Source organism: Anneissia japonica, unplaced genomic scaffold, assembly GCF_011630105.1.
Source record: "Anneissia japonica isolate Jap-2015-1 unplaced genomic scaffold, ASM1163010v1 scaffold3940_len624931_cov186, whole genome shotgun sequence".
Taxonomy (NCBI): domain Eukaryota; kingdom Metazoa; phylum Echinodermata; class Crinoidea; order Comatulida; family Comatulidae; genus Anneissia; species Anneissia japonica.
In genome coordinates, this window is record NW_022713530.1 from 34,751 (window position 1) to 57,798 (window position 23,048).

General features: G+C 36.0%; 3 protein-coding genes across 4 annotated transcripts; 2 read left to right on the top strand and 1 right to left on the bottom strand.

The window, feature by feature from the left end:
* The first annotated feature begins 3,426 nt into the window (after window positions 1-3,426).
* Window positions 3,427-7,756, top strand: LOC117108471. Of its 2 annotated transcripts, none has more exons than XM_033250486.1 (2): window positions 3,427-3,821; window positions 4,580-7,756. In XM_033250486.1, exon 2 carries the CDS (start codon window positions 4,610-4,612, stop codon window positions 5,708-5,710), a length of 1,101 nt encoding a protein of 366 aa, XP_033106377.1. In that variant the 5' UTR covers window positions 3,427-3,821; window positions 4,580-4,609; the 3' UTR covers window positions 5,711-7,756. The 2 variants fall into 2 exon arrangements, with proteins under 2 accessions (XP_033106377.1, XP_033106376.1); XM_033250485.1 differs by lacking the exon at window positions 3,427-3,821 and adding an exon at window positions 3,934-4,346.
* Window positions 7,757-9,623: 1,867 nt separating this feature from the next.
* LOC117108479 (spondin-1-like) lies at window positions 9,624-11,390 on the bottom strand. Its single transcript, XM_033250493.1, has one exon. The coding sequence runs from the start codon at window positions 11,357-11,359 to the stop codon at window positions 9,950-9,952; it is 1,410 nt and encodes a 469-aa protein (XP_033106384.1). The 5' UTR covers window positions 11,360-11,390; the 3' UTR covers window positions 9,624-9,949.
* A 618-nt stretch (window positions 11,391-12,008) lies between these two features.
* LOC117108467 (protein FAM181B-like) lies at window positions 12,009-15,483 on the top strand. The gene is made up of 2 exons (XM_033250480.1): window positions 12,009-13,054; window positions 13,859-15,483. Exon 2 carries the CDS (start codon window positions 13,920-13,922, stop codon window positions 15,069-15,071), a length of 1,152 nt encoding a protein of 383 aa, XP_033106371.1. The 5' UTR covers window positions 12,009-13,054; window positions 13,859-13,919; the 3' UTR covers window positions 15,072-15,483.
* The last annotated feature ends 7,565 nt before the right edge of the window (window positions 15,484-23,048 follow it).

A 23,048-nucleotide genomic window follows, 5' to 3' on the forward strand; every position in this document is an offset into this window, starting at 1 on the left:
CACCATGTTTTGGCCATTTTCTTAGTAACATGATTTGCGATGAGTGACTGGTTTGGCTTGTCTTTGTGATAATTATCAATTGTGTGTGCATGGTGATGTTATGTTCTCCTTTAAGTTGCATCGGTCAACAACCGTCAGGAGCAGTGGGTGCCCAGTTTTAGAGTGTAAAGAGAGAGATGTGATAATGACTCGCGTTCTGAATTTTGTGCTGACTGTCAAGAATAACCTGTGGGCATGTCCCATTCACCAGCAGCTTTAGGGTGATTTGCCTGCATCGTGTCTTTTGTGGTATTTAAATTTTCGGTCGTGTATATATAACTGGTACCTGCCTTAATGTTAGCATTGTAGGACAGGATTTTACCAAGTTCTATCAGCTATATATATTCTGTCGTTAATTTTATTTTATTCTGCACTGGAACTTGAAGCCAACCATAAATACAATGCAATACTGTACAAGATGATAAGTACAATACAAAATAAATAAGTAGATGATAAGTACAATACAAAATAAATAAGTAGATGATAAGTACAATACAAAATAAATAAGTACCTGTAGCAGGTATGGTAAGAACATAATTAATTTTATATCCTACAGTAGTTGTGTATGTAGGCATATAAACATAGGGGTGGTGGTGGCAGTAGCAAGTGAAACAGCTAGGCCCAGGCCCAGCTATTGGGGTTGTCAGGGGGTTGTAAAATCTATTGGGGGAAAATTGGATATTATTCCTAAGCCACAGACAGCTGACTTAAGAGTGCCATTTTCAGGCACCTACAGGTGACATACCCTTTTTTTTTATCACCTCGACCATGTTGGGACTGAGGTGGTCTTGGCCCATCTGTTGGGGAAATTCTGACTCCACTGCTGCATGAGGGAAAGTGAGGGAAACCTAGCTGGAGTAATGAGGTTGGGGGTTGGGTTGCAGTGGTAGTGGCAGGGATGTATTTGCCACCCTGTCAGACAGGCCTGGACCCCCTGCTGAGAGACCCATGGTTTGGATCCTTCCGTCAGACAACTTTATGCAGATTCCACAAGTAAATCTGAAAATGGAGAAGGGGATTTAAAAAAGAAATAGGAATGATAATAATATTCAATGACCACTCATACCGTAATACACTGTGTTGCTGATTAGATGAGAAGGGAAATCCCCTTTTACCTCATACCTTCTCAGTAAATTTCATTAAAGATTACAGAATAAATTCAGAATTGTCAAATGTATTACTACTGTTTCTTGATTCTTTTTTCCCCTCAAAATTCTTTTACATAGACCTACTGTACATCCCTTTGGGACAAAGGTAGAACATTTTCTTAATATAGTCACTGAATATTTGTCGTTCACAAACTTGACCCTGTAACTTAATTCATGCAAAAATGTATCCATAGATAATTATTTTCAGATATACCTCAGATTAAATTTGTAAGAAAATACACTTAATAGGCCTATGTGTAGTAAACGGCGGCTGCATACAATTTATTTACTACATACAGTATGCAACGACGCTATCTTGCTATGCACGAAACGATACACTCAAATATAATAATGACATTGTAGGCCTACGCTTGCAATGCCAATGCACGCAAATATCATACATATGATTTCATTGTCGAATAGTCACACCAAATTATATATTTTTCATGGTGTTGACAATGTCTATAATGCTTTTCATTGTTTATAGAGTACCGTATCCTTAAATCCCCTCAAAATACCCACCCCAAGTTACGTAGTAGGCTGCTAAATACTGTAATTAAATAATATGCCACGGAGCAGCCATACTACACGGTTTATTTGTAATAGCTTCAAGGCTATACCAATACACCTAAGATTCTCATTTCCGATGAAGCCCAACGACGTACACTCCTTTTATCGTCTCTATAATATTAATAAACAAACAACTTTGATACTGAATCAAGTGCGTGAAAATAAGATTTTCCTTAAGAAAATACATTGTTGATGTCGTCAAAACGCACAGTTCAGTTAGGTCTACTGCATATGCGCAGAATGTATGGGTTTGAATCAGATTATGTGTTTTTATAGATATTTTGGAGAAAGCATAAAAATTCCTTCACGTCAATATAATGATAATGGATTTTGTCCATTGCTCTTCAGTTGAGAAGTTGTCACCGTGCACGACAACGTCATTCTTAGACCTATTACTGCAGTATTGGTGAACCGTCAAACTCTACGGACGATGTTCAGGGAACGAAATCCGTCCCAAAAAAATAGCAAACTATAAATGTATGTAAATGACATTTTAAAACATTTTTAACGTTATACCTAGGCTGAATATCAAAAATAATGTATTAATTTTGTCATTATTTTCAAGACACTGTTTTAATGATAATGTAATTTTTTTTTACATGAACCCCATGTCATACAATAAAGGAAATTTGAACTCTTTACGCGCATTCTTTAATGACGTACGTGCAAATAAAAAAATATATACGCAACCTCGATTACCTCATTCTGGTCGTTAAAAAAAAACAAAAAAAAAACAAACAAACAAACAAACAAACAAACGCTTAGTGCAGTCTTCTCAAATTCTGTTTCAGATGTATTTGCATTGTGGATAGTCCGCCGAGTTGGACCAGCACAATTTCTTGAGTACCCGGCCTACATTAATAAATACAAGTGAAACGTAAACCTATATCATATAATAATTAATAAGTATAACACTGTTGTTGATGATGATATAGTGAAGATGCTGATCGATTAGTAGGCGAGACTTTTTTATACCTTTTTCACGAACTTTTTTTATTGGTGAATGCAAACAGTGTAGTAATGAGATACGGTAGGTAAATGCCTTAAACTTATATAGGCCTAATTAGGGAGGCCTATCTTGTTTTGTTTTTTTTAATAAAGAAGAACTTTTACTTTTTTTTTCTGAAATTTCCATTTTTCGTGGCAGTGGGTGCGCTAATTGGCCAAAAATTAGTTTTTATTTGTATTCGAATTCTTCATTATTGGCGTGCGGTGGGTTCGTTAAACAAGGTATAAAAAAAAGTCTCGCCTTATATGATAATGATGGTAGTGGTGATGATGACGATGTTGCCAATGAGATTAGTAAAACCACTGAAAACACGGACAGGACTCAACGCCTAATTAATACACTTTTTCAATTATAAGAACAAGTTTTATAAAACACCGAGGAACAATTAAAAATAACAAATTGAGGCTGAGGTGTGCAATAAGGTTTTGATAAAACTAGAAAAAAAAATTAAGCTAGTCACATACTGTATACAGCCGAAAGGTGGCGGGGGTGGGGCGATAAAGAGTCAAAATTTACTGGTTCTTATAAAGAAAGTGTCACTAGGCTATACGCGCTAATATAGCTATACATTTAACGAAAGGAGATCGAAAACCATTTTGTTTTAACTAAAATACTATTTTGTTGTTATAGACTCTATGGTTGGTCATTTAAGCAAACATAATTTGTGAAAGAATTACGTGATAGTCGCGGCATTGTAAGTGCATTACTCAGAGCCTAATCATATTCGGAGCAGTGTCCTTAACTCACCTCTCTTCGGTTTCGCTTGAGGCATTACGCAATTGCTCAGGAATGTCCAATCAAGTAGCCCGTTATATGCATCTAAACCGTTTTTGTTGCAGCCCCGGACCTTCTGATTGGCTGGTTTCGTCACCACATGGATATCAACTGTTATTGTTGATTCACAAGTTCAGGTTGAGGTCAGCCTTCCCTGGCGTTGTGATATAGCCTATGGTTTTTGCTAGCTCTACTGAGAATAATCACACATTTGAATTGTTTTAGAACTGAAGAATATTTCTTTTCATTCTGTTCTTTTCATTGTATCTTCGTCCCAACAGGTAGGTTAATTCCTTCGTTTTGAAACATCTACGAACAATTTACGTGTGGAATTTCATTAGATTATCCTATCACAGACAACAACTGGGTTTTTCCTCATCGTCTGAGGTCGTCTAATTCTGTGTTTTGTGTACTGTTCCATCATTATTAGTTACGTAAGGGTGTGTCTCATTTCTAGCATATTTGCATATTAGTTTAATTTTCCAAAAACTTTTGTTTGTAAAAAACTTCTGCTCAATATTATGCTAGTCAGTTAATAGAGGAAACTTTACCTTGAATCCTGAGACTTTCAATGTAAAGTACCTTGGATGTTTTGCGTAATATTATGTAACCGCTGTGAACAACACAAGGCATGCGCCAGCAAGGTCTCATTGGCTGCTGCAACACAGCAGCGATTAGACCGTGCGAAGAACAACACTGGGCCTACGCTAATCAACTGAGAAGCTATAAGAAGTTAAACAGTGACTACTTTCGTGTGATTTTGGTGCTGTATATATTTTATTTCCCTCAGGATGGGTATTTTAGCCGTGAGTACAGTAAATGCGTCCTTCAAATGTTGTAAGCTAGGCTGTGATTTTTTCGTTTCTAAATTGGTGTTGGTAATGCAGGTGTATACGTAGGACGTGACTATACGGCTGTGTTGCGTCCTTCTGTGGCCTCAGAATTTTATCTGATGAATAAATAGATCCAGTCTTAACCTTAAACCAAGGTTGTACACATTAATTGTTAACATTGTGTCACCCCTCCGTTATTTTGGTAGGCAATCAAGTATAGAGAGAAGAGAAACAGAATGGCCGGTACAGAAGAAACGAATGACAACAATATCCTTCCCGTTACAGACGATACTGGTGATATGAAACAGGTGTGTTCTGAGCTGCCCGAGTCCACGATAAATGGCTCAACAAACATTACAAAAGAAAACTCTGATATAAATCATAGGAGTGATAATGATATTCAGGATAATCCATCCGAAAACGATGAAAATGTTTATTCAGGTGATTTGAAAATTGACGAGGCAGTGAGTGATTATGAAAACGATGGACCAGTGGACTACTCCCAAAAAGGTTTGAAAACTGCTTCCAAATCTGAGAAAGATTTTTTTAAAAACATTCCCGACAAATCAATGACTTTGTTTGGTCCATATATCAGTGGGATAAAAGTTCCATTCTCTGGAGGTATTCTCTATCAGGGAGTTGAATCTTCTCAGTTTGTTTCACCGTTACTGCATAAGACATCATTACCGGCAGACGTTAAGCCAATGCGCCCTTTCAAAGCATACAATGCTGCACGTGATCTCCTCTCCGGTCTGCCATCCCTCGCTGGATATGCGATCCCAGTGGGAGGCAAAATATGTGGTTCTCCGATACCAATCCGAATAAACAACACAAATAATACATCAGTGTCCCAAGGCCCGACTAATGGAACATCTGTTAGTTCTGTGAGCACGCATCTCATGACCTTAGCAACGGAAGCAGACAAACTTCGCCAGCAGAATTGTGACGGCGGTAAAGAGAAAGATAAAACAGAGAACAGTGTGAGTGAGGATGGGATGACCAGCGATGGAAATGATTCCTATAAGGAAGACATTAATGAATTCTACCCACAGGGGCTGCCGGAAACACAGAAAAAGAAAGGAAAGAAAAGGAAGTGTTCGCTAGCGGACCAAATGAAGGATGAAACGTATTGGGAAAGGCGGCGGAAGAATAATGAAGCTGCCAAACGTTCCAGGGATGCGCGCAGAGCCAAAGAGGACCAAATCGCAATTAGGGCAGCTTTACTTGAACAAGAGAACATGAGGTTGAGGATAGAGTTAGCAGCTTTGAAAGAAGAGATGATCAAACTGAGAGGTAGTGTTTATGGCAAGAATGATGTCTCTGGTAAACCCTCGTAGTAACAAGTAAAAATAAGTTTATGTCTGTGGTTATGTAATCAAAATTTTGATGACGAAATCAATGTTTGTGATGATGCAAGTGTTGGCTGCGATGAAAAAATGAAGATATGTGATCATATGTTGTTGGTGATGGTAGAGATGTTAATTGTTGCCAAAAATGTTTGTGAGGCAATGCAATAATTGCAGAGAAATTGCAATTGATGCATTACCAGTATACAGTATTTTGGTGATGATGTTTTTGATGATGATGCAAGAGATGTAAATGTGATGATGTCATTGTTGTGTGTGTGATGATGATAAAAGATGATGATAAATCAGAAATATCTGATGGGTGATATTTGTGTAAATATAATTAATACTTTTTGAAATACTGTAATGATGGACATTCATAGATTTCAAGATTGATAAATTGCACAACTTTATTTTGAAAATCGAAAATTAATATTTTCATAATCATTTGCCTCTTCAAAAAACACTTGTATATATACTGTATCTGCCGATCCATAAACCAAATCAAAGTGTATATTTTGCCGGCTATAATTCGAGCGTGCGTATCCTTAATATTAGGGTTGGACTGCGCCCTCACTAATAATCACGAAAGTCTTGCTTAATGGACCTTTCTGATGTTCTGATTGGTCAGTTGTGAAGTTCGAATCTCCGGAAAGCTCCATTGAATAGACGTTATATAGCGAATAAATATACGCTGCCAAACCAAAAAGTTACTCTGGTGTCTGTGACTATGAATGATCTTACACTGTACAGATACAAGCTTAAAATAGAGGAGTAAACCTTAAAGATGCATATATTTTAATATCTTTTCTCGAAATATCAATATCTTATAAACATTTTAATTTTTTGTCAAAGATTTTTTGATAGGCCTATACCATCATTTGTTATGCTTTTTTTTTTTAATTTTTAACAATGTTTTATTGCAAACTACAAATTCATATGTAATCCTTCCCTTATCAACAATGCCAAAGCGAGTATTCATTGTGGATTTAAAGGAGATTGAAGTAATTTCCTTAATTAATGTTTGTAATTAGTAATTAAGTGACATTTTATATCACGTTTACAAGTGTCTGATTTCCTAAATAATGTATTCCTTTCCTGTCCATATTGTACATTTTTTAATCTTTAAATGCACTCTGTAAGAATGTGTTTACTTTTTCTAGATATTATGTCATATCGATTTCATATTTATTTTATATATGAATTATCTTCGATATTCATACTTTAGTAAACTAAGAACTAAGATAGTTTAAGTGCCAAAAATAAGATCTTAATTTTATACTTAAGAATTACATATGCGCATGTTCGAAATCGCTACGTAGACCGCATTATTGGGGTGCTTTGATACATGCGCGTACGTAGGTTGGTCACGTACGCGTGATAGAGATATAATTATCTCTATGGTGGGCCATATCCTTTATTACCAAATACTGGTATATTATTTAATGTTTTTTTATGTAAATATCAATTTCAGTGTCTGCTTTTTATGATGTTTTTATATATTATAACTTGTAATTAAATTACATTGAAAGAATTAAACCAAACAAACTTTTAAAGCGGACGATAAACTTCGGAAAATAATATTGGGATTATGGGATGGGTTGGGAATAGGTGAGGGAAGTGCTATAACAATTAGTAATTCAGTCACATTGTCCGTCTTCCGACATCACGCGTTTCATACCGTGTTATCGGCGATATAATTTGTGTTTAAAGACTGAAACAGGCATTTAATGCTGTTGCCAAATGTTTTATATCGTATAGGCCACCAAGCCCTTAATTGTGTCAGCGTTTTTGTACGATGCTTGCTGTGTCGGACAGTAACGCACTGACGGACGTAATCGAATCGTTCTGATAACGTAGTTAAGGGTTCGGCGAGTATACTAAGAAGCCAAATTTGCCATAGTCTTTTAGACTAAAAATATTAATACATTTATTAAAACGGTAGACAAATTAATGTTGATTAGTTGTAATGGAGATTTATAAAGATTAAAAACAACTCTCATGAAGACAATTAAACGATCATTTTAGAATTCCTTAGCCAAGATTGTGTTTTCTTTTATTGTTGTACGTTTTTAACTGAGAGTAAAGTCTCGTTTCCTTGAAATCGCTACACTGTTGCTAGTGTTTTCAGTACAATCGTTATCCCGTGTAACAGTCCCCGACGCAATCGGGAAGGTTCCCCAATGATTCTATGTTTTTATGGCAGAGTAGAGTTAAAAGACCATGTCCCACGTAGTGGAGGGGGAGGAGCCGCAAGAATGTTTAACTTTAGAGAGTAGATTTAAAAGTCCTTGCTCAAAAACAAATAAATCGTCAGAGATTAATTTTTTTATGTACTGAATAATAATCCTTCAAATTCTTAAATTGTCGTTGCTTTAGGGACTTGGCCCCATGGACATCGGGGGAAAAGTAAAGGTTTCGTTGGGGAATACCCATATCAAGGATATCCCTCATGATACCATCTCCGGGGGGAATTGATGCTGTCTCTGGCCCGCGCACCTCTTATATTGTAAGTCAAATTGCTGAGATTTATGAATATCATTATAAAGAATTGTGTAAAAATGATTAAATGTGAGATTTAACATGAAAAATAAGATAGAAAGGTAAAAAGTTTTAAAGTTTAGAACATTTAAAATGTTTTAAACCGTATACAAAATAATTTAAAATGTGTTTTAAAACTCAATATCAACATGTTGTGAAGGTACTTCGTGATATACAATGAAGCAATCATGGCCTAACGTAAACAGAAAGAAAGCAAATCCCACCTGAATTTGAACTAATCACTGTAACGGATCTGAAATCAACTGTGAACAACATTAACATAACGGACCTTTCCCCCAAAGCCCCACCCCTTGGACCATGGTTGGGGCTGAGGTAAGAAAATTTGTGATTATGGCACCTCTAGATGGCCGGAAATTGCACTCTCAGAATTCAAATTTGAACATAATTTTCTTTATCTCTACATTTTTTTTTTTTGATGAATAATTTAGCCCCCCCCCCCCTGAAAGTCAAAGGCGAGATTGCTTTCACATCTCAATGAATTAATTATTTATCATGGGGGTATCCTTGATATAGGTATTCCCCGACGACACCTTCACTTTTCCCACGATGGATAAACATTATCCTTCTATAGTAGCCCAGAAATGATACTCCAAATGTGGCGGGTCCAGGAACTCAAAACAGAGGGGACCCCGGGAGAGTCTTGCGCAAATGGAATGGATGGGGGGTTGGGGGGGGCTCGATAATCAGTTGAGGGCGCTAATTCGCAAAATATGGTGATTTTAGGTGATTTTTAACTACTGTACTTGACCGTGATTTTTGACGAGGGGCCTGCGCCCACCCCTAGATACCCCACTGCTGTACTGACTGGGCTCCCCTTGAATCCTCCACTGTTCATTGTAACACTTGAAATAGCCTATCATCTTGTTTCATAAATGACTAATTCCTAATGTCAAGCGAAAGATTAACACATTAACTACTGTAAATTCTGTAGTTTTTAAACCGTCAGAGAACTTTATTTTTTTTAAATGGCCTAATTAATCTTAATCTTAATAACATTGCAGCGTTCGTAACATGACTGTTTGCCACTGGTGCTGGGAACAGTCACAAAAGTGGGTGGGGGAGGTAATGGCACCCCCTCCCCACGCAACAAAACTACAAAACCTCAGTGGGCTGTGCAAAGATTTTTTTTGTTGCAAAGAATTTTAATTTTTTTATTATGTGCGTACCGTAGGCCTACTGCATGTTCCGATTCATTTTTGTAAATCATTGTTCACGTGATGCAACAAAGAATAAAATACTGGATACAACGAATCCACTAAACCAACTTTATGATTACCTGAGCAAAGTAACTAATATGCCTGTCACAGAATGCTACTACGATAGGACTACTGGTTTTTTTTTGTTTTTTTTTTGTAAATCTTGTTCACACGTTACAGTTAATGAAAGATTCCACAGTACTAAAATTTATGATTTACAGCAAAATTACCCGCATACGCCATATTACTACTAGAAATTAACATTACAAATTCATATTAATAAGTTTTTGTTTTCATTCTATTGCCTTCGATTATTTCTTTATTACAGATGTATCTTTTCTTTTTTTTGTGTAAATCTTGTTCACATGTTACAATTAATGAAAGATTCCACAGTACTAAAATTTATGATTTACAGCAAAATTACCCGCATACGCCATATTACTACTAGAAATTAACATTTTACGAATTCATATTAACAAGTTTTTATTTTCATTATATTGCCTTCAATTACTTCTTCATTACAAATGTATCTTCTATAAACAACTAAGCACACTATGATCACAATAACTATGACAAAATACTTAAAGTGGCTGGATTGGTTGTCATTATCCGTGTTGCTTTCACAAGTGCGTTCATCATTCAGCTTTCCACAATTCTTCCCAGCACAACTAGTATTTGTTATGACATGTCGTGACCTGGTCTGCACTGCGTTTTCACAGGGAGACCAGCTGCTCCATTGGCTAAGTACGCAGTCTATGTCTTTACATTCACATAACTGACCACTGAACCCATACGGACATCTACACCAATTCTGTGACGGTTGCAAAGTTCCATTATTTTTGCAAAGTTGGCACTTGCGTTCCTCTCGTCGTTGAGTAGAGCACGCAGTCCCGTTGCATTGACGTGGTGTATCAATTGTACGTGTTCTCGACTGTTTTCCGCGGGCACCACTTACGGGCCTACAAACTGACCAATCACTCCATTCTGTCATTGTACAGTTCTGTACCTTACATTCGCAGCACTCACCAGTAAACCCACTTTGGCAATTACAAGAAGTAGGTTTATCCTCAGAATTAAGGCTTCCACCATTTTGACAAAACCGATTGCATGGGATTTCTTCACTTGAAGATGGACAGTGGGAACCACCACACTGTGGTCCTTTTTTAATATTACGTGACCGTGTTTTGGTTCCAAAGGGGCCACATGATTTTGAGCAATTTGACCAGTCGCTCCATTTTGTCATTGTACAGTCCTGTACCTTACATTCGCAGCACTCACCAGTAAACCCACTTTGACACTTACAAGAACGTCTACCCTGTGAATTGAGAATCTCACCATTTATGCAAAACCGATTGCATGGGATTTCTTCAGAGAGCTGAAGATGAGAAGGTGGACACTGATAGGGACCACCACATTGTGGGCGTTCTTTAATTTTACGTGATCTTGTTTTGGTTCCACCAGATCCACATGTTTTTGAACAGGTTGACCAATCACTCCATTCTGTAATACAGTTTTGTATGTTACATGTACAACATCTGCCACTGAATCCTGGTGGACAACTGCATTTTGAATTGTACATTGTTTCGTAATTGCAAAAATGATCACACGATTTGTGTTGTGTAAGTTCCCGGCATGTCCCACCACATTTCGCCTCCCTGATAACGTAGCGCGATCTATACGTGTTACCTTCGCATGGATTGAGACACGTTGACCATTGACTCCAGTCGGATAACTCACAATCGCGTCTGATACATGGGGTATCATACTTGTATTCACGTCTTGTATAGTTTTTCTCGCTGCCATTAGATAAAAAATAATATCCTAGGCAAAACAAGATTATAAAACAGCAACAGCATATCTCTGGTTTTTCTGAATCACTCATTTTATCTATTCTGTAAATGTGATGATGCGTGTTATGAATGAATCGACTTAAAGAGCTGATTTATAGTAAAAACAATTTTTAGCATGCATAAATTCCTTCGGAAATTCTACATTAGATTCGCACATTGCCAAAAGTTGTGCTGTGTACATGAATACTCATTATATTACAATTTCATAATATTTTAATTTATATAATTACAATTAAATTGATATAAATGATGATATGCTGTTGTATTTTTGCTAATGTAAATTATTTTAAATAGCCGTTTAACATGTATTTAATATATTTAAAAAATGTATTTAGGCCTAATGTCTCAAAGATGTGCATGTCCCCTAATTTTGAAATTAATCAGGAGCGGATCCAGGATTTGAGAGAGGGGGTTCAAAATGTTTCCAAAAACCCCAAAATGAAAGGGGGTCCGGGGGGTCTTCCGGGAAAATTTTGATTCCTAGATGGCCAGAAACTTGCTTTCCCGACTTTTGAGGAGTCTTTTAATCTTTAAGTTCTTTAAAATTCAAGGTTCCCCCCCCCCCATCTCTTGAAAGAACTCACTTTCGTACATAAATTATTACGACGTCGAACCAAAAACAGTGTGTATAATTTATTTTATTGAAAGACTAGTTGGGCTAAGCCTAGTTTGTCTGATCTGCCAACATAGGTATAGGTTAGCATGCCCACCCCCACTTTAATTGTTTTTTAATTATCCTATTTTTAGTTAGTCTTGTTCTCATGTCACGAGATAACACATTTAGTTCACATAGTCAGCATAATAATATTAGAATAGACTTAGTATCCAAGGCGATAGTATTTCGTTTTCAAGTATCTTTTTCTTGTAATGTAAGCTGGGAGTCAACATCGAGAGCGACACCAGTATGTGTACATAATCTCCCGGCGGGGGTCTGCGCTACGAAAACTAAACGAGTCAACAAAAAAAGGTATTCTAAATAAAATTTATCACAATAACATAAACACACGCCCGTCCTTATTGGATACTGACACAGTGTAAACACAGTATAACACTGGTTATTATTATATAGTGTGTCTTGTTATTGTTCTTTTGTGAACGGGAGATGACGACAAGTTTGGAAACAATCGTTCTACTTGCTATCAGTGATCCGATGGCGTACCGTTACGCAGTAAGAATGCGCTTCGGATGTTTGAGCCTTACGGTTCATCACCATGGTTGATGATGAGATAGAGTAAGGATGGCCTAAATAAGACTTAAATACCGTCAGGACATGTGATTCAACAAGAGAGAAAAAAAGAAATCGATCGAAGTATTGGTTTCGTCGAAGTGTTACTAGTCACAGACAAAACATCGTAGAAGAGAAGGATAATAATAGAATAAAGAAAATAAGTTCCTTTTCTATGATAGGCCTAATGTTGCGTCTTAAGAGGGGATTAAGTTGTGCCGTCAATAAAACCACCGGTTTGAGCGACCTGATCACAAACTCAGCTACAAACAAGCTGACGGAATTAGTGCCTCCGGCGATTAAATTTACCGCAGCGAATTAGACACAATTTGTGAATAGACCTAGGCCTACCATTTCTGACAATTTATTTTATTCATTTTCTGTGGAAAGTACTTGATTTTTCGCGAAGGATCGAAGTCGAATACCAAATCAAAGGACTATCACACTTTTTGAGCATGGAGGTATACTGTAAATGCATTTTGGAAAGCAATTTGGTCAAAAGGTAGGGAAACTGGTTAATGATTCTCACATTTTTATGATTGTTTCAATGAAAATATATGGTTTTGTTATATTAAATACCGATAATAGTTTTGGATTAAGTTGGTGGATAGATAGATAGATAGGCCTATTGATACTTACGATTGCCGCCTCTTTGAGACGGTACCGTACTGTATCCCTAATATTAAATGCATTAAGTAAAGATAAAACGTTATCCGGCGTCTTTATATAGACAGTGGGGTTACTCCACAGCAGTTAGGCCCTATGTTATTATCAAATTAGTATAATAATAATAATATTGTTATTATTATTATTATTATTATTGTTATTATTATTATTATTATTATTGTATTAATATTATTATTATTATTGTATTATTATTATTATATTATTATTTTTTATTTATTTATTTTATTATTATTATTAATCTTGTTATTATTATTATTATTATTATTATTATTATTATTATTATTATTAGACATATATTAGTATTTCATCAAGGCATTTTCCATTTATATTTAAATTTGCTAACATTTAAAGTTACCGAGATACCCCTTATGCCATATGCACAAGGTGTGTGATGAGCCTTTAGTGTAATTGAATTCCAAAATTCACGTTCTTGTTTGTGGACTGTCATCCCCCATACGCCACAAGTACGATCTTATTATACATCAGCCGCTCTTTATTTGGCATGCTGCGTTGAACGCGTTTTGCTCGCTTTGGCTCGTGCTAGCTTTCTCCAATTACTTTTCCCACCAATCACCATTCATTATCGTTTCTCAACAACTGTTGTATTATCTTCTAACAGGCTAGCTGCTTGGACGTACTTCATTTTCTAGGCCCTCCTTCGCAGCGGGAACTGACCAAATATGACACAAGGAAAACCACTACGGAGTGACATAAGCGCTGAGATTATTCATCGTCCAGATTCCGATGATGAGACTAGGGCTAGGGTTAACAATACCCAGATGCAGTCAGAAGGTGACGTGAAAACTCTCCTGAACTTTGTCAATTCAGCTTCTTGCGATATCAAGGCAGCGTTGGACAAGTCCGCACCCTGTAAGAAGTTGGTTGACCATAGGAAATATTTACAGAAGCAATTGAAACGTTTTGCTCCGAGCCACGAACACCAAATGGCTCTACCCCTTTCACATGATGTCCCTGTTGGATACCGCCATGGTATGGAATCACCGAGTGCAGGGGACGTCGCTTCAGACTTAGCTGTATTCCCAAAGCGAACCTCTAGGACTCACCTTGACAGCCTCGCAAGTTTGTCGGAAGCTAGTATGCACACCAAGCCTCGGAAGCGGCCTTACTCTTGCGTAAGTCAGTCGGCGCGTGATTTAAGCATCTCTACACATACTGAATTTAACAGTAAAGACATTCTAGGAAATGACGAAGAAAAGCATTGTGAAAACTCGATTCCGATGAGGAAAAGACAGTTACCGGCTTCGTTCTGGAAAGAACCGTCTCATAGCGAAAACCATAAAACTAAATCTACATCAATCGAGCTTTTATCAGATTTGTCTACTGTAAAGAAAAACCATTTTACAAGCCTTCTCATGAAAGATGCTTTTCAAGAAAAGGGTTTAATTTACCCACCCGTGTCAATTCCTTGTTTTCCTCTGCCTGCACCACCTCCCCCACCACCCGTTCTGGGCGTCCCATACGGTATGCCTTTTAACCCCTTATCATCAACACATTTTGGAGACCGTTTAGCATTGAATGCCCGGGGAGTTGATATAGGGACATGTCACTTGCCGAATTGCAAATGTTCTTCATTTTCTGATGATTCGAACTGGTTTGCTAGGCCATCCGGTGTTTTCCACGGGCACCAGATGCCGCACCAAGCAAATGGACTCAATTCGCCAGTATCGCGGCATTGGCCGCCTGTCGCTCTTTCCCTCCCGCTAAATGAACACTCAGACTTTTTTCACCCGCCTTTCCCAAGAATTTTGAAACCTGTAGCTACTAAATCAATTACAAGCTATCCAAACAGATTCCACCCTATCTATTCGTGATGACAAACTACGAACACAGAAGTATAATCGCAGAAGTGCTGAGGATTTACTTTGTTCAAATTGGACCTATCTGACAGGACAGTTCCTCCATATTGTCATTTGTACATTAGCGCATCATTTGAACATCGTGCTTAGCTATTCATGGGATCCGGCTCCGAAAATTATACCTAGTCCTAGGAGACCTACTGTCGAAATTACAGCGATGTTAATTTCAGGATGATAAGCTGAAATGTTTGGAAAATGCTTTTATCATTAAAAAAAATAATTGTAAAGACAATATTTACAGTAAAACTGTCAATTGCAATTCGGCGCTGGTAATTAATACAGTAATTAGGATCTGAGAGAGCGATAACTCGGGTCTTGCTGTGGTTTTGCATATTTGCATACGCCTCGAACAATATATCCCTCATCTTTACGGCTGTCTCTTATACACATCTAGATGTGTATAAGAGACAGCATAGGTATAGGGATATATATATATATACATATATATATATATGTGTGTATATATATATATATATATATATATATATATATTAACGGCCTATAGGCGTATATACGTATTAAGCCTATAATACTTTTCTAAACACCAAAGAAACCAACATTATTTACTTATCTTAAATGCGCCGTTATGAAAACAAATTCATAATTCTGTCATCAATTTATAAAAGGGTGTATTATTAGTAAACATGTTTTTGGTATACCGGTAAATATTTGTATAAACGACGCCACCAAACATTGTCTATTAGTAAACTAGGTATGATGGTACGGGTTTCAAATCAAATTTTTTAACATAAACATATCAATTATAATGTTGAGATGATTTGGCACATTGCCAGGTGTTATTGGTAAACTATGCCATAGGCGTATAACAATGTCTTAATACTGATTAATCTCCACAATCTTATGGTATGAACATATAGCAAGTGTGGATATAGAAGATAAACGCTACTGTAAACTTTCTTTATATTAGGATGTCAACTCGACACTTTGCTTTGAAGGAGCGTCCGTTTCGTATTTCACTTACGTATATTTTACTATACTTAAACATACAAAAAATGAGGAAAGATCAGTAATTGTATTTCAAACACTTGAAATCGATAAACGGCTCAAGTGATGTCAGTATATATGTCAATCATTATGGCTTTGGTTCAGGAATGAGTCGTTGAATGCCTCAAGTTGTTTCTAAGCCCCAGGCTGTTTTTGAGCCCCAGGCTACTAATCGATCTATCACTGGACAGCAAACGTATGTTATTGATTTTAGTCGCACTGAAAAAATACGTTTTCAGTCTGTGAAACTGTGTGACGTGTCGGTCCCGGAATTTTATAGACGGATCAAGTACAGTGTCGTCCCTATCTGCCACAATATTGTATTAAGTGTCGATAAAATAATGTATGAATAGCCGGGTTGGATGTTGTTCAGAACTCCTCGTAGTAACGTTTATTCTTGAAACATTCTCGTACTTTGCTACCGTACTTTAAAGTGTTTGGGAGAATTAATAGAATAATGTATCTATCCTAAGTGAACTGCCGTGTATATCTGATATTATTATGTTAATGTTGTGTTCTATTTGCTGTGAATGTGTTGACTCAACGCGTGCATTTCACATTAAAGTGGTATTCCCCATTTGTTTCACGTCATCGGTGTGCTAAGCCCATAATTACTCTGTAATCTCATAAACATACTGAATGTTCAATTTTGTGATTGGTTGCAATGCGTAGGCTCATTCAATTTACATGTAAACGCGCGCGTGTGACGTGAAACGTAGAAGCTACTTTAATGTTTCTTTTTATTCCATGTTCTCATAATTATGTTACTATTTATCATTTTTTAAGAAGCTTGCAACAATAAAGTACATCGTGTGAGCGTGAAAATAAATCCGAATTGTCTACTATTTTTAGAGTGAAAGTAGGTTTCACAATTTTACCCGAACCGAAATGGCTATCGGAATTTTAATGTGTTTGAGCATAACAAGTTGCCGACTTAACTGTTCAAAAGAAAAATGTCATCAATATACATCATTAATCATAATTTACTGAAGCACATGTGTTTTCTGTTCAACTGAGAATTGTCGCAATATAATTTACAAAGGTGTTTGCTTTCTGTCGTTTGCTATTATTTTCAGTCTTCAATGAACATGCAAATGTACAAAAGTTTGCATAGCCGACTGTAAGCGACGTGTTATACCATGGTTATACCTCCATTGTTATACAGATCTCTAGCTCAAATTCGCGATTTGAATTCGCCTTATTCAAATATAAATATACTGATAATTACGGAAAAGAGGAGTGAATAATCCCATATTAATGCTGTAATTTCCATTACGTGGTCAACTTTAATTATTCTTATCGATTATAAATTATTCTAATCGATTAAGGGTAATAATAAATTAATTATCACATTTCCTAGCCGAGGTTATAAAGAAGTTAACAGTTAAAGATGTACCCTATTGTCCCTTGCTACCAAAAAAAAAAAACCATAAAAAATATTTTTTTGAAATTGAACTTTGAAGTAACATAAAAGTTATGAACTTGAACATAGAAATTAGTGTATTTAAAAAATGTCTACCCATCAGTTTACAACGAAAAATGATAGAAACACTTCTAGTCAATGGAAGTGTTTTATTATTTTTATTATAATTTTTAAAAATCAGGGTACACATTTTTTAAATTCAATAATTTTTATGCTATTAAAGTTAATAATTTGTATGCTATTGCAATATGAGCAAGTTTTTTTCAAAATTATTTTTTTATGATTTTTTGACATTAGCAAAGGGCAATACATCTTTAATGTGTATGATTATTGGTACCAATTGATTGAATAGAACCCCATCGGATATGCTGTACATTAGGTACCGTACAACATAACCCGATTATGGAGGTGAGCGACCCTCAGCCCATGATGAGCTCTAGGATCCTTCTGATCCAGGAGGACAGTACCTGCAAGGGTCCCGCCTTGAGTGACAGGTTAATTGAACAAAAGTTTTTAATATTATTTAAATAATATATATACCGAGCATTAGAGCACAGAATTTGCTGGTCTCTCTGTAAAAAAGCAGTGAATATGTCAACTGATATTAGTCAATGACGGCTTGATGTCCTCAAGACAGATGACGGCTAACAAAACAATTAACAAACAAGTAACAGCAACAGGTCTTTCTCCAAATAAGACCACTTTTGAGACCTGGGTTTCCATTTGTTAATTTAGGACCACAGGAAAGTGGTCTTCGATTGGAGATTTCTTTAATTAGAGAGAAAGATCTGTATATAACTTAACCACTTTTTTATTACTTGTAGCTAACATATGTGTAACCCTCAAGTGTTAACCATATTTTATAAAAGTAAAAGGACCAACGTCTCTGTCAAAAAAGAAATCCCCCCGCAAAATATTGTGTTATTAAGAACATATACTATTCACAATTAATGAAATAATTATGTGAGTGTGAGAACAATTATATATGAGTGTTAAATCTTCCTTGTAAATTTGTCAGCTACCATACAAATCAGTTAAACTATACTGTTTAACTATTATTGATAATAATAATATAGGATAATATAGCATCCGCCGAACTTGCCATCAACCTTACGATCTTTTTACAGCCATACGTAAACATTAAACATACGTTATAGTTTAATCTCAGGTAGGCTTATATACCCGAAGCCGCAAACCAGCTTCCGACATTATTACTTTGTCGTAATTTCTATCGTTTTAAATATAATTTCATATCTTCATTGAGAAGCAGCTTTGGGGGGCTCAGCGGTGCTTATTTGCAATTGGTATTTGAAGCGAGTAGGGATTTAGCTTTTGATAGATTGCTTTCATCACTGGATATCGTTCTTAACCTCTTAAATCGAAGTAAACTCTCAATATACGAGATACAAACCCTTCTATATGCAGATGACATCCTTTTAATTACCGTTCTCAATGTTCTCCTAGTCTTCAGATTATCTCAGTCCGCATGCCTACGTCATTTTTCTTTTATTATTTCCTTTACTCTGGAACCATGGAAGTGTTCGTGTATAAGAGAGGAATTCGTCTTGGTTACTATGCCTAAGCAAGCGGTTGAGCTAAGAATGCAGAAGAGGCAGAAAAAACAATTGCTCCTTGACGGCGGACCATACAACGTCCGAAGGAACTGTCGAATCATCGCTTTGTTTGTTTACTATCAGACGAGCTCGTGTTTTAATAGAAGTTTGATTTGACTGTCTATGTTCTGAATGAAGAGGTACACATTTTCGTTCCCGTGTTTATCAAGTGCCCATGTTGCAACGATGTGCGATGGGCTATACCGACGCCAGATACCCCTGACCGACTGCAAACCAAACATCATTAAATTCTTTATAATCATTCATACAAAATATACTTTTTAATAATATATCATACACTGGCCGATTTGATTATACAATAAAAGATTTATAGCATAGGCCTATAGACCTACATGGCCATATTATAATACATTTTCACGATAATTAAATCTTACACATTATACACGTCGGATTGAATTCACATCTGAGGAGCGCTGGGGTTGCTAACATAAAGTGTTTATTTGAATTAAATGATACACAAAGCAGTTAAATTAGCCAATAAGCTTGTCTTTCTCTATGGATAATTCAGTGGCTAATAATCTGAGATATATATTTATATCCTGAAACAAATATTGCATGTAGTAAACATATGCCCACCAACTATGACGTCAGCGTATTCGATCGCGTAGCACCTGCAATACGAGTTCCTGTCTTTTAACCAAAAAAGCCTTATCACGTGATACGTGATTCTCCTTTTTTTTTCACGAATATTTTAATTACATTTGTTTTTTTTTAAATAGTAAATTCTTACTCGTGCGTTAGATGTGTCTATAACTAAAGACATGTGCCCCTTACTACAACTAAGCCAGTTACGTAATGGAAGCTCAAGGGCGTTACTTTAAAAACAGACAATAATAAAGGGAAAATTCAAGTGGGAGTAGGCCTCCTCCTCCCCCTCCCGAAATTGTTGCATTTATTTTAATGGGGAAAAAAAAGAAAATATTTGATAGAGTAATTTTCGGCCATCTAGAGAAGGTGTCAGAAACATAAAATTGCATGCCTCTTTCGTCCAGTCCACACCATGATGGGGCTGTGGTATTGTTTGGACCCATTATAAATTTTCTCTCTGGCCTAACCCGCCCGCGCTATTTCTCATTCCTGGATCTGACCCTGAGAATGATTATGGGATCAAAATTATGTATGACGGCAGAAATGCTGATGCGATGTATCTTAAAATTGACGGTCAAGGTCACATTTATTCTACGTATTTCTTTTTGATTATCTTGTTATTACAACTTTTTGGATTTAGGTGTCTGATCATATGATTCGGAGAAATCGATTGCTTAACCCTGTGACGTGTAATTGGTAGGGAATATCAAGAAGGGCCTGAATAAATATAGTTACCTGGATATACTTATACTGTCTATCTTTTCAGTTAGGCCTATATAATTATCTATATAGGCCTACTGCAGTTTTTATGTCAACTCACCTATCTTACTCACCATGTGGCGCGAAGGCCATTGGGTTCTGCAAACCCTATTTTTTATACAAACCGATAAGCAGGGCTTTTGGATTGCTGGACCGAACAACCCACATTTTTAGTAAACCCCTTTTAAACTAAACCACATTTAAACGCAACCAAATGCTTCAGGGGGCTATGCTCCAGATTCTCACACCGGCGGAGGTATTTTAGGCATCCTTTGGACCTCAGACTCACGTGGTCCAATCCCTTAACCCTGGTAGGCCTATTGTTACCCCCTGGTTTTAACACATTATATGTCTATTTTAATACACTCACCAGCGTTATATGCACTACAGACTTTAGTTACTGTTTACAGTACAACAGTATAACCTATTGGTATTTGTCTCCATTCATTATATTTATTTTTCTCTGAACACATTCAACATAGTAATACGCCTATTGTACGTCTACTTTACAGTTTAAACAAATTGTTTGCAGTAGTGTTTTGTGATTCCTCTTCTCCAGAAGACCACTTTCCCGTCCTTAGGACAAGTTATAAACTAAGGCTGTCACAAAATGTAAATTTAAATCCAAATATAATTAATAATTTTGTCACTTTTTATGACAATAATACATTTTAGTATTGTAACTTAAACTTTAATAGGATTATTATTTAGGTATATAATTCAGTTTTAAATAGTTTAAATAATATATTAATGAGCTTTAGTTCCACTATTTAAAACTGAACTATTTTAATACACTCACTAGCGTCATTTGCATTACACACTTTAGTTACTGTTTACAGTACAACAGTATAACCTATTGGTATTTGTCTCCATTCATTATATTTATTTTTCTCTGAACACATTCAACATAGTAATACGCCTATTGTACGTCTACTTTACAGTTTAAACAAATTGTTTGCGGTAGCGTTTTAGTGATTCCTCTTCTCCAAAAGACCACTTTCCCGTCCTTAGGACAAGTTATAAACTAAGGCTGTCACAAAATGTAAATTTAAATCCAAATATAATTAATAATTTAGTCACTTTTTATGACAATAATACATTTTAGTATTGTAACTTAAACTTTAATAGGATTTAGGTATATAATTCAGTTTTAAATAAAAATACATTAATGAGCTTAATAATTCCACTATTGAAAATGAAAGATAGGATAGGAGTTATACGGTATATAGGAATATATGTAGGCCTACACATATATTTATATATATTGTATATATTGTTATAATATAATAATTGACTGTAGATTGTAGTGGAAATAAAGTACAAACATATTTTCTTTCAAGGAATCGCTTTGCTTTGGAAGCTTCATTGTTTTAAATCTTTTTTCTTTTATTTTCGTATTAAAATTTCTGATATTATTTTAAAGCCATAAATGTCTTCTTTTGAAAAGAAAATGATTTAATGGTTTTATAACCGACTGTAGGCCAATGCCTTTTAAGACAGATGTTAATCATATACTGTACAAATTCACTGCAGCATTGGAAAACGTATTTTAAAGTGATCGAAACGAATACATTTTTGTTGATTAAGAGATTGATTTAACAATTTCAAAATTATTTAACAACCATTTTATGGACTGCATTATAAAATAGACCTGTAATCCATTAATTGACGACGAGAGTTTTTTTTTTTCTCATTATAAATTTTCAATTAAAAGCTAAACAAATCACCTAAATTATTAAAAGTAATTAATTCAAGTGTTGGATTGAATTTTATATATTAAAGCGTATCAGAGACTGTATAATATTCAAGGCCGTGTCTGTGCAGATTGTCTAAGTGGATAGTAAGCCTACCATTCCGTTACAAATTAAAATTTGCCAATAGTAGGCCTACGCTTTTTGTTGTTTTTGTGAGCGTTAGTCGTCCCAGCGTAGGTCCAATAAGCGCAGTAACTTTCTCGCAGTAATCGTCGTCCCAGATTCAATAAGCGCGGTATAGAGTGTCGTTACAATCTCATTTTTTTCTGATTGAAAATAAGGTAATCATTGATAGAGTGACTACAAGACACTGACGAGCACTGATGTACTTCACTCAGCCAATTTCTCATCTCAGCGTGATTCGAATAACTTTTCGCCCGCAGATCATCTACGGGACACGCGACGAATCTCAGCAATGCTGGTCGCCCCGGCAACCGAGTCTGCCTTCCCGTCGGCGTGGTCAAAGTTGAGGTGAATTTACATGTTATGGTGGCGGTTATAAAGTGGATATGAGGCTTCACTGACTCTGACAGCTGACGTATATCTTTTAGTTGAACAAACAAAAGCGAAAGCATTATATCATCGTAAGGTCTCGGATAACCATGACTGGAAATTCCTAAAAGATATCGACAAATAGAGACAATAATTATATAATATGTTAATAATAATAATAATAATAATAATAATGATATTAATAAAAACAACAATAAATAATACACCAACTCTCATAGCATCCTGATTTCTTATACAGTATTTCATATCATTGTTA